The 11,580-nt window shown below is 45.9% G+C and overlaps 1 protein-coding gene across 1 annotated transcript in view; it reads right to left on the bottom strand.

Annotated features, from left to right (window-relative positions):
* Positions 1–11,580, bottom strand: part of ADAMTS2 (ADAM metallopeptidase with thrombospondin type 1 motif 2) — a 119,948-nt gene that overhangs the window by 108,134 nt on the left and 234 nt on the right. The window contains exon 2 of the mRNA XM_035896701.1: positions 9,077–9,236. Coding sequence (XP_035752594.1) covers positions 9,077–9,236 — 160 coding nt within the window. The remainder of the gene's footprint in view (positions 1–9,076; positions 9,237–11,580) is intronic.

Genomic DNA, 11,580 nt, shown 5'->3' with positions numbered 1-11,580 from the left:
GCTGTACTGGGAGAAGGGCTCAGGACAGAGGGAAGAGCAGCCTGTGAAGGGAAGGGTGCACGATGCAGCGATCAAGCGTATGGTATCACACGTAACCTACCACATACTAAAGGGAACAGCTAAAGGGAACAGCTCTAGCTCAGGCGTTGGCTACCCAGGCTTTCGCTTCGAACATGCCCAGTGACGAGCGCCGATGCAGCACCGGCGCTGGAATCCTCCCCCTTTAACCGGCACGGAGCTCACGAGCAGCACAGTGTTTGCTTGTAGGGACGTGCTTGGTGCACAGTAACCACCATCAATTAGGTTAGTGCAGAGGAAGACCAAGCGATTTGTTTCTCATTGTCCAGCTGGGTCCCGCACTGCTACGAAGGCAGCGACCCTTGCGGTGCCCCTTCTGCACGCCGAGGTACCACCCCCAGCACACGGCATTCAGCGGCCGGCCACCAAGGGTGGATGTCACGCAGCTGAGAAGAGTCAGAACCAGCTGGAATGCATTTTTAATCCTTGGACCACTTCACAGGGGCTCACATGTGCCTCTTCTGTTGCAAGAAATGACAGAAATTCAGATGTTTGAAGGATATCCATCTCCCTTGCAACTCTGGGCTCGCCCATTGCTTTCATTGGATGATGCCTGGAGCCTTTAGCCTGATCAAGCCACTTTATCATCATTATCAGGGACAGCAGACAAAATTTATGCCGCTTCTAGTCAGAAAAGATTTTAAACAGAAAATGTTTACCAGCATTTTCTACCAGAGCTTATTTTAGTGACGCATACCAGATGCTATTTTGCGTATTGTTATTAAACACAGAGTTTGAATCCCGTGGTACAGAACAGCAAACACTACATGCTACCCATATTTCTGAATTCTCAGCTCCAGCATTCATTTCCTAAATGGAGATATGGGCTGCAGAACAGTTTCGGTTGGTCAGGACGGAATATGGGGGCCTTTTGGTGAACGAGTTTCTCCCCCTCTGTGCCTGGCAGAGGCACCACAACCCGCTGGATCACGGCCATCCTCCGTCTTTCTCAGCAGGTTGGACAACACGAACACAGCTTGTACATAAACAAACCCCGACAGGATGACACTTTGCAGAAAAGCTCACCAGTAGATGTGGAATTGCCAAAGTCGTGTGGGTGTGCACATGCATTTTCATCAGCAAACACCCCCACGTGCCCGTGGGCGCTGCACGCACTCGCACGCGCTCTGGTGCAAGGTCTGACTTGGGAACTGCTGCTGCCACGAGCCCTGCTCTTGGGCTGGGCTACCACCAACCAGAAAAAGGATCAGCTGCCAGTAAAAACAAGGTTTACGTTCCCCTTGTCCAAAAGGCAAATATTTTGTTCTCTCTTTCCTCCCAGGGGACTGAGAGGCCAAATGCACTCAGGATTGTGAGACCAAGGGGTATTATAAGGAAGAAGAAAAACCAACCTTAATGAAAACCTTTGTAAAATGTTTTGTCTCTATAAATGTCTTGATAAGCAAACAAGGGTTGGCTAAACGTAAACATCCACAAACAAGTGATTAATCAAGCTTCATTTCACCCACCCATGGTGCCGAGTTAATAAAAAAATGGGGGGGGTTGGGAAGCAGCACTTTCCCCAAGCTTTTTTCAGAGCTCCTCACGAAAATTTTGCAGCAGTATTTGTATGGGAACTGGAAACTGTTGTTCTATAGATCAATATCAGCTCTATGATCATTTTTTTATATTCAGCAACATTTCATAATATTCAAGTCCAGACGTAAGCTGTTCACAACTATCACTTAAGGAGAGCCTTGCCATCGCGTTTGAATTTAGTAGAGAGGCTAAAATGAACTCATCAGTTCAGAATGAAATTAATTTTATTTTTACCTTAGCTAACGATACAAGCAAATCAGTGATATTTAAATAAGCACAAATAATTAAGTTGTTCACCTTTTAATACATGCATATCTAAATGGAAGTAACTTGCTCCGGTAACTTGCCTCATAACCAAAACAGGAACCCAGGCTCCACTCAGAACAAAAACCATTTACCCGAAGGTAGAGATCCGAATCCCACTGAAATCCATTTGACTTAGGCACCCGCTCAAAGTTAGGCACGCCCTTAAGTGCTTCCTTGACACCTGCATGGATCTCAAACGACCCAACGAGAAAGGCAGGGACAAACACAGAAACTGAGCTTCCTAACACACAGTTATCACGGAACCACAGAATTCTGTAATGGGGTGGGAAGGGCCCCTCAGTCACCCGGCCCGACCCCTGACTGTCCCCGCATTCCCCGTTCAGCCACAGTTTATTACAGGAATGGCTGCAGTTTTGTGAAGGGCATGGGAGAGGGAGGCGACAGCTCAGCACCAGGGATCCGAAGGGATGCCGGCCCCCGCTCCAGCCTCTCCCCGCCGCCGCATGGCCGTGCCGCACGGCGCCCCGCACCGCTCCTCGCTGCCCCACCGATTCCCGCTTATCTGCAAGCAGATTTCTATTACCGGCGGAACAAAACGGTGCTGCAGCGACTACAGCGCTCAGCACCATGAAGGAACAGCAACAAGAAAGCATTTCACGCAGGTTCAACTGTTCTGGAAGTGATTTTTTAGCATCTGGGAAAAGGAGGTGTTTTTTAAATAACAGCAAAATCCTTTGAAGCTGCGATATACTTTCCCAAGCACTCGAAAATTCAAAATAGCCCACTGTAAAAGCAGCCCACACGGTTCTGCTGCGGTCCCGATAGGCACGTGCTTCACCATGCATCTTCAGTTACGAGTGCCTCCCTTCCCCCCACCCCCCAAAAACCACAGCAGAATTACTAAGTATTAAAACAAAAAAAGTCCAGTTATCTTCATTATAATTTTATCTTTAGGCAAAAGAAAAGGAACCGTCCCAGAAGCACATGACAGGTTGACTTTTTACCTGAGACTATTCCGTGGCCCAGCGGAGGCTGCCCGCTGGGGAGGTCTATGGGGGAAAATTCCATCAACCCAAAAACTGAGGCTATTCCGTGTATTTCACACCAAGCCTATTCAAAAGCATTGTTCATTGGCATTCACCTAATCGTCCCAGATGATTTATTGCACTGTTATAAAAATAGAAACCTTTAGATTTATCCTGAAGTTTCATATTAAAATTATTCAGAGGCCTTATTTGCCACCACTAGCAAAGACCCGCTTCATCAGCGGCACCCATGGTTCGGAAGGGCGACACCAATGGCCTAACGCCACTCTCTGGAGACTTGGTTTTTTCATGAGTGCATACCCTTCCTTCATATTCCAATGTTGAATCACAACTGAATTCTCAATCTTTCTCTTCCCAGAAGAGCCCCATGAATCTGCAATGTGAAATTCAGAGAAAACCCAAGACGGGAGAGACAGATGTATTTATCATGCACAGATGATGTAGGAAGGAGACAAAAAATATTGTCATCAGTGCCTGACTGACTGCAAAATAAGGGAACAGTAATTAATCAGCAGGAGTACATGCTGAGAGGAAATATTGATTGAATCTGGAGAAACTTCAGCTTCCTGAAGGAACAGTTCCCCTGAAAAGGTAACCAGGAGAGTTTCTGTAAATTAGAATGGCCACCAGCCAGCCGGCAGCCAACCTTAGTGTTGTTTCAGGCAATCCAGAAAAATATACACCAGATGCACATTGGGTTCTAAAAAGTAATTTAAATACATTAGTAAATCAATGGCATTGGCAGGTTGATGGACCATGATGGAGTAGTCTTCCTCTGAAACACCATCTTTAAAACCTGCAAAGCTCTGGCAACTGAGTTGGTACAACTTTATCATATTTTTACTTTTCTTATCTTTTCCAACATCTTCTTGTGTTTGGTTATTTCAGCCTGTATCAACACAGATTCCTCTGCTGCTGAATTGGCCCCCAGCCCCTCAGGACTGCCTAAGGTCCCATCAGCGTGAGAAGGAGCAAAGGCTTTGGTCCTCTTGCGTCATGGAGGGGCAGGAGATGTCAGCAACAGGACTGAGGAGCAGCTCTGCTCTGATGAGGTCTGAGTATCTGTCAGAAAGGAGCTGGTTGCCTCTATCGAGTTGAAGCAGCAAGTCATTTCTGTCCTTGTACTTGACTGGTACATGTTCATGGCCGGGGGGGGTTAGGCACCCTCGACATAAAAAGAATGAAATGGTAGTAGAGTTGAAAAACCATAAAGAAAAGGATGGGGTTTGCCCCAAGAAGTACACCACGGGGTCACACAAAATGATCACATCTCTCAGTACCAAGCCACCGCCCCTCTGAAGGGCTGACCACAAGCAAACCCAGGTATGGCCATGGGAAGGGGTCACGATTCTCCAGCAGAGGCTGCGACTCTGTCCATCCCATCAGCCCCAAGCATATTCATGATGGGGCTTGTGTCGGGTTGGGCTTGGCCATTCCGAAGGATTTAATTAGCAGTTAAAGAAACAGCAACCTGCCTGGTTGAAGCACATCTGGAGCATTACCTTGCTGTCTCCCTCAGTAACAGCCTGTTCTTTGCAAAGGGCATCTTTTGGCTGCACAGTAAATAAAACTGTCAGCTGAGGCTGAATTTCTATTTCTCATCAGTCAAGCACCACAACAAAACTCCAAGCAGGGTTTTTAGACAATGATTTTGAGAGAGAAGGCAAACCTTAAGGAAGTTTTAGTACAATCATTTCCTCTCAGTTGATCAACATAACAGACACAGTAATTTAGCTGGGGAAATGCGATATTAAAGCTTAAAGACAATCTGGTTATCAGGCTTGTAGAGACGAAAGTCAAGCCGGTTTTCCAGACCTCACCGTAACCATTCATTAAATACTTATCTCTTCACTTAACATCTGAAGAACATTTAAGCAAAAACCCAGCAGTTTCAAGAAAAAACCTCCTCTAGCTTGCCTGTTTAATTCTAGTTCTATCATGCAGGAAGTTTTACTGCTGTCAAGCAACTTTTCTCATCTTTGTAAAAAGGAATTCAACTGGAAATATTAAATTTTCGACATGCTGCTTATTTTTATCTAGAGGAAGATAAATTATTATATGCATGCAAGTAGGAACAGCAGTTGCCAGAAAAAACAGGGTTTATTCCCACCGTACCTACAATACATCAACCACTACATGAAAATATTTCTCTTTCCAAAGCAATTAGCCTAATTTGTAGGGAGCTTGCACAGACTTCCACAGCATTGCTCTGCTGCAGATTATTACTTGCCTAAAATATGATGCTTACATTTCTGCAGCACATTAACCAACAGTATTGTTTGAGAGGGGAAAACCAGGCAGAAATATTGTACCCTTTACTCCGTGATTCCCACAAACACCAGATAATCCCACACCAGTCAAAAACACAACGGTTCAGGCTGCCAAAACAAGTATTTACTTTTCCCAGTATTCTAATAGAGTTTTATGTAAATGCAAAGCAAACCTGGTCTGGTCTGAAACCAGACTACAGCTCTGCCACTCGTTTCATGCCTGTTCTCCCCCAGCACATTCCACTTCTAAAACCCGGCATGTCAGCAGGGCCTTTATAGAAGAAGATGCACACCTTGATCTCTCCAGGGCTTAGGACGTTCTGTCTTGTTTGTTCATATTTTTTAAACAGATGGCATAAAATCTCAATTTCCCTGACTGTAATATAAAAGATATAGATAATAGCATATGGAAAATGCTGGAAGAACCCTGCTGTCCAGTCCACCTCACCATACCTGTTAACACAATCTAGAATTTACTTCCATGGTTGGGAACACACTTGGTTTTTTATCTTTATGCATGAATCCAGGGTCAGAACCAGTCGATGGATCTTCCATTAGTCCTAGTTGTCTTCTGGGGAAGATCAGCTGCCCATCAGCTTCAGGGGCCGCTCTCCTTTTGCCCTGCAGCCACGCAGTGCGTGTTGACTTGGGGTACTGAGACCTTCAACAAGCCACCGTCCAGAACAACTGCATAGGAGACTACGTCCCCGTATAGGTTCACTACCAAAGCAAGTAAAGTTAGACCAAGTTTGCCCTGGAAGTCTCAAATGACTAAACAAGACCACCCGCTCAGGCAGCACGTTGGGCATGAAGAGCTCTTCACTTCTGCGTGGAGACAGGAGGCGTGCAGAGCCCCTCTAGCCCTGCACAGCCCTGCGCCACAGGAGGTCCCCTGTGCCCAGATGGGATTTTTTGCTGTAGAGATCCAACCTCACTTCTGCAAGCGAGAGCCTGGGCAGATTTCCCTAACAGCAGCATCCCTTAGGACCCACCAGCTGTGGGAGTAAATCCCAAAGCCCTTGCGTCGTGCGAGGGCCGGCATGACCACTGCCCAGAACAAGTCCCACGTCCTTGAAATGACGACTGACGCACCCAACTCCAAGTTCATGGAGATTTCAATTCCTTCACCTCCTGTTCCACTGGGGAGAGAACAGCCTGTCCTATTTCTTGTGAAAAGAGTGCCAGAGATAGGAATATTTATAAGGAATTTGTATCTATCTATCCAAACCCAAACATTCAAAAATCATGACTCACAATCCCCTCCCAAATCATGGGATTAAATTAACATATCATGGGATCTTGAAAGATGCTGTCTTAAAAATTACAGAATACTATACACTTTGTGTTACTCGTTAATTTAAAATATTTAGACAGTCAGAAACTACAAAGTTTTTATCAACAGTTAAAAGAGACAGAAGCTTACATAGGGAAAACCAAAATAATCATCACATATTCATAAGATTCCTGGAGGCTGGACCTTTAAAAATAGTCCAAGTGTTATAATTCATCACATGTAAATTTATGGGGCTTGGCAACAATGCAGTTGTCTCCAGGGACAGTGGAAGGGGGGAGCGCTCTTGGTTAACCTCTTTTCTGTTTCTTTTTTTTAAATAGATACAGCACGCTGGAAATGCCCCCCTTAGGATTTCCTAAATAAGCCCACTGACTGATTTGGAGCACTATGGGCACACACAGCACAGGGTGCTTATCAACGCCCAGTCACTCAGCATTTTGACGTTTGTTAACCAAAACGAGGTGCGTTCTGGAAAAAGACAAACTGGAAAATAAAATAACAGTTCTTGAAAGCATGTCCTTTCCACGCCTCTTGCCTAGAGCAAGTAAGAGGTGGGAAGCCAGGTTTAATAAAAAGTAGAAGAGAACAGATGAGTTTTGGAGTGGCCGTTCACTTTTTTTTGTTAAAGGCAAAGAGAATTTCATGGGAAAAAAACCTGGACAGTATAGGGGGGTTTTTCCCAAAATAAAACCCAATCTTTAATTGATTTTACAAAGCAAAAGATGGTAGATGGAAGGAAAGTTTACTATGCTTAGCATTTTTTCCTTATTTTAAAACCTGAAATATGACGAATCACAACTATTCCTACCTGTCACCGGCACCTGCTGATCCAGGCGTGGCCAGGGCTACGTCCCAGGCTGGCCTGCACGGCTTCAGCCTCGCTTTTGCTTTTCAATCCCGCAGTGCCGGCTGATGGCTACTTCTGCTTTGTGCCCTTCTACCAGAGCCATCGGACTCCAGTCCTTACGCGAGCGCAGGGTGCAGGCGCGGTGACGGATGCCCAAGCCTGGTGGCGTCCCACCCTGCACGTAGTGCTGCTGCCGGCAGCCCCCCGGGAGAGGTGCTCCCAGAGAGCACGCGGAGCCTTCCTCCAGCGGGTACCGCGTGCCAGTGCTGGAGCTGATCTACAACGTGTGCTTCTCTGGGTACCAGACTCCTACTTCTCAGGAGTATTTACCATCCAAACACAAAAATACTGCCATAAGGTGTGAACAAAATCGAGCCTCTTTTGTTTAAGAGGAAACACAGTGACTGGCTGATATTTTCCAACACTGCAATAATTTTATAAACATCCACTAGCAGAGCAGCTTCCGTCCTGTGATTCTGGGATCGTGACACTCAAGGCTCCCGTGCCACCCCGCTCTGCTCCAGAATGACTACAACGGCAACCAGAAGAGCCCCACACAGCACTGAGTCAGTCACAACATTCACGGGTCATTTTGATAGCCAAAATGGGAAAAAAAAGGCCAGCTGAATGCTATTGCTTGGTTTCTTTTTTCTGCCCATTCCAACTTGAACATTGAGAATTTTGTGCTGTTCGCCTGGCCCCGATTTCAGACCTCATTTCTGTGACTGTTCCTTCAAGCAGTTTCTGGGGATTACTCTACGCAAGAGTAGAGTGCAGAGTGGGATTTTTTACAACAGGTACCATACTCCTTGTCTTTTGAAAATTATTAAGGTCGCCCAGTAGAGGGATGGGGATCATTGGGAGTATTTCCACAAAAGACAATCTAACACTGCATTATACTTGAAAACTTATCCTACTGGAATACGGTAATACTAGGGTATGAGTGGCAAATAACTGCAGTTTGGTATATACACTTGGAACAAAAATGGAGCTATTTTCTTGTTTCCACTCAAACGACCCAGTTAATCTCAGTGTTAACATCAGCTGTCAAAACATCCACTTACCAGACTTGCATCCCTTATTTATTCAGAAAAAAAGGTGCAACACCCGAGCAGTTAGCAGAGAAAGAGAAAATACTACACAGAACGGGTGTTTATGCTCCTGTTATTCCATTACTGTCTATCATACACTTAGTACGTTAAATTCCACACTTGGAAACACATTAATAAATCAAGAAAGCTTGTGTTCATATCTGAAGATACCATTATTTCCCTGCTGGGATTAAATCCAGCCCAGTGAAGACAGTGCCAACAAGAAGCCCATGTACCACGTCAGCCCTGGTGTCCTTGCTGTAGCCTTCCAACACGGCCTTTGCAAAGCCAGCACTGCTACCTGCCCCCAGCGCGCACAGGCACCTCTGCCCGCTGTGCCATCCCCTTCCCCTGCTCTGACCCGGGGACTCAGGGGGACACACGACTTCGTGCTGGCTGCCTCCGGAGCCAAGGAAACTCTTTAAAGCACACACAGTTCCACCATCCCAGAGATGGCTTTGGCTGCTGCAATGCTTGCTTACCCCAGGTAAAGCGTTCAACTCCTTCCCCATCTTTTCATCCACGGAGGGAGAAGAACACATTTCCATTATCAAGGATAAAAATGCCAGAGAAAGGAGATCACATTGGCCACGTGCCTTCAGCTACACTTCATACATCAGCTGGCATGAACATCTCTGCCTTACCTTTATGCAGGGTGTCCACGTTCTCAATAGGAAGCTGCTTCTTGGCAGCTGCTCTGCGATAGACCACATGCGTTCTGCCTTCTCCCTCCTCCTCCTCCTGGGCCCCCTTCTCCAGAGGTTCAATGAAGAACTCGTCCTTGTCTGTGCGAATCATGCCAGCCTGCAGCGACAGGGCAGAGATCGAAGATTTTGCGTTACTGCACACACAGCAGACGCTGTGAGCAAACAGGCACGATACGCTCAAGCACACTGCGGTGCTCTCTGGAGAACAATTAGGATGCAGAGAGGAAACCAGGAGAATTCTTCAGTAGAGCAAAATGAAGCATCAGTTCCCCAATTTGACAAGAAAGGACAAAAGGTACAGCCCTGAACCAAAAGAAGTTCTCCTCAAACCACGTGAGCCAAGTACGAGTCTAAGGACCTGCCTAGGAAATGCACTCCCCATCAGAAACCAGCTGCAATCAAAGTTACTATGACCTCAACTATTTGCCAGGCCCAGACCGCCCCAGCGTCCATCACCCCTGCTAAACAAAGGATGAGTTCAGCGCCGTAAGCTGGTCCTGATATGCAGTTCAACAGTCAAAGCCCCAAGGAGTCGGCCCCGCTGTTCAGAAGCAGGACGGAAAGTACCACAGCTTACGTGCGGGCAACTAAGCTTTGTGATCATCTCCCCCTCGACCCAAAGGGCTGAGCTGATCGCATACTCTTTCAAGAATTACCCACAACTAGTTTAAAAAAGGTGTCAGTAGTGCACTGATAATATAAAAACTTACCCAGAGTGGACCAGATACCTTGGCATGAAAACAAATGAGATTTGCGCTTCTACAGAACACCTCAAAGGAACATCACCCAAGCGATTCTCACTACGGCCGCGGGAAATGCCCACAAAGACTGAAAACTTTAAAGACAAAGTCTTTTCATCGTCTTCAGGTTAAACAACTTGGGCACCTGGATCGCCCACATGCGTCTCCTCTTGCAGCTCTGCCCTGCTGCAAGGGGTGGCAGCAGCCAGCAGCTGGCGTGCAGAGATGGTTGGCGTGAATCAATTCTTCTGCACGTGTTTGCACATCTGTGTTTGAGAACTTAAACTAACAAACTCTTAGCTTGCAAATGGAAAGTCTTATTCTTAACGTGAAAGTTGTTCAGATTATGACTGAGAGAAGCCCCAGACCCAACCTTCAGGAGCTCCTTCACCATGCTCTTTCCCACTCTGGCCACTGATGATCCTGGAGTCACTGGACTTTCAAACTGGGCACAGGAGAACATCTTGACACTGTGACACACACTTCATCTTGCTACCTGAGCTTCTGGGAGCCTGAACCCTCTGCTGGGTGAAGCCCCACCTCAAGCTTCCAGGAGAAACAGCGCGGCACCTTTGAACCCAGCATCATCTCAATCTCTTATCATACCCCAGCACTGAAGTTCTCATACAATGCGTATTTTTCTTCTACAAGCAGCAAACTATATTCCTTCTGCTATAAATACAGTATGTTCTTTGGTTCCCTCCTTGGAAAAATGTCAGGTTCATTTGTCATGTCTTAACTTACATTAGGCAAGATTTCCAGTCCCAGATTTCATATATATAATGTATACACAAACAGATTGAAGGGGAAGGATTAAAGAAGCAAAATTATAGTGAAGCAATTTAAACTGATGCCATCCTGCCTGTACAGAAGAAAATGAATTTGAAATCCTGTCCTGTTTCTTCTTATCTAATTTAGATTCTACATCAGACACAAAAAAGGTGAGACAGGCTCAGCAGTCAAGGAAGCTGAGACAACTAAGAAAATAAGTGCTGAACCCAGAGAGACAACAACTGATCTTGTACTGTAGAGAGAAATACATGGAAAATTCAGAATTTATATTTTTCTCCTCTTAATTTACATTTTAATTGTATACACACATACTTCTTCTGGATATTAAATATAATATCCAGAAATGTAAAAGTCTTTCGCTGAGAAATGCACAACCGGAGATGAAGAGCAAGCACTTGCATGCTCAGCTGCAGAGTCCGATGTCCGCCATACGTATGCCCAGGAGAAACACACAGGGGGCTTGATGGTCCTGTGAGAAAAACGTGATTCTGCTTTTTGCAAGTAAGCTACACGGTTGTGCACATGTTCATTTGTATTTCTGGATCTATTAAATCAACGACTAACTAAGCAGCTAATGCCAGACCTTAGTTTAAAATGCAGACCACACTTAGGATCCTGTGGGAACGCTGCTGTGTGCAGCAGGGGGACTGATGGGAGTTTGGAGGAATTTAGATCTTCGAAGGACGTTAGCAAATCAGCAACTGCTACAATCAGTAGCTGAACTGATTGAACAGAAGAACAACTTTTATAGGTGAACTCTACCTTCCAGGGCATGATGGCTTTTGGAAAAGAAAACATCTGGTCAGAGTGAAGATTCCCCCCCCGAGAAGATGAAGGCCACACCCTGGGACAGACCGTGAGACTCGACAAGAGAGACGTTTGAATGCGGGCTCCCACAACAATAAACCA

The sequence above is a fragment of the Egretta garzetta genome, unplaced genomic scaffold (genome assembly GCF_000687185.1).
Source record: "Egretta garzetta isolate BGI_Z169 unplaced genomic scaffold, ASM68718v1 scaffold26, whole genome shotgun sequence".
Lineage (NCBI taxonomy): Eukaryota > Metazoa > Chordata > Aves > Pelecaniformes > Ardeidae > Egretta > Egretta garzetta.
The sequence above is the reverse complement of the archived record's forward strand: the minus strand, read 5'-3'. Positions and strand labels throughout refer to the sequence as shown.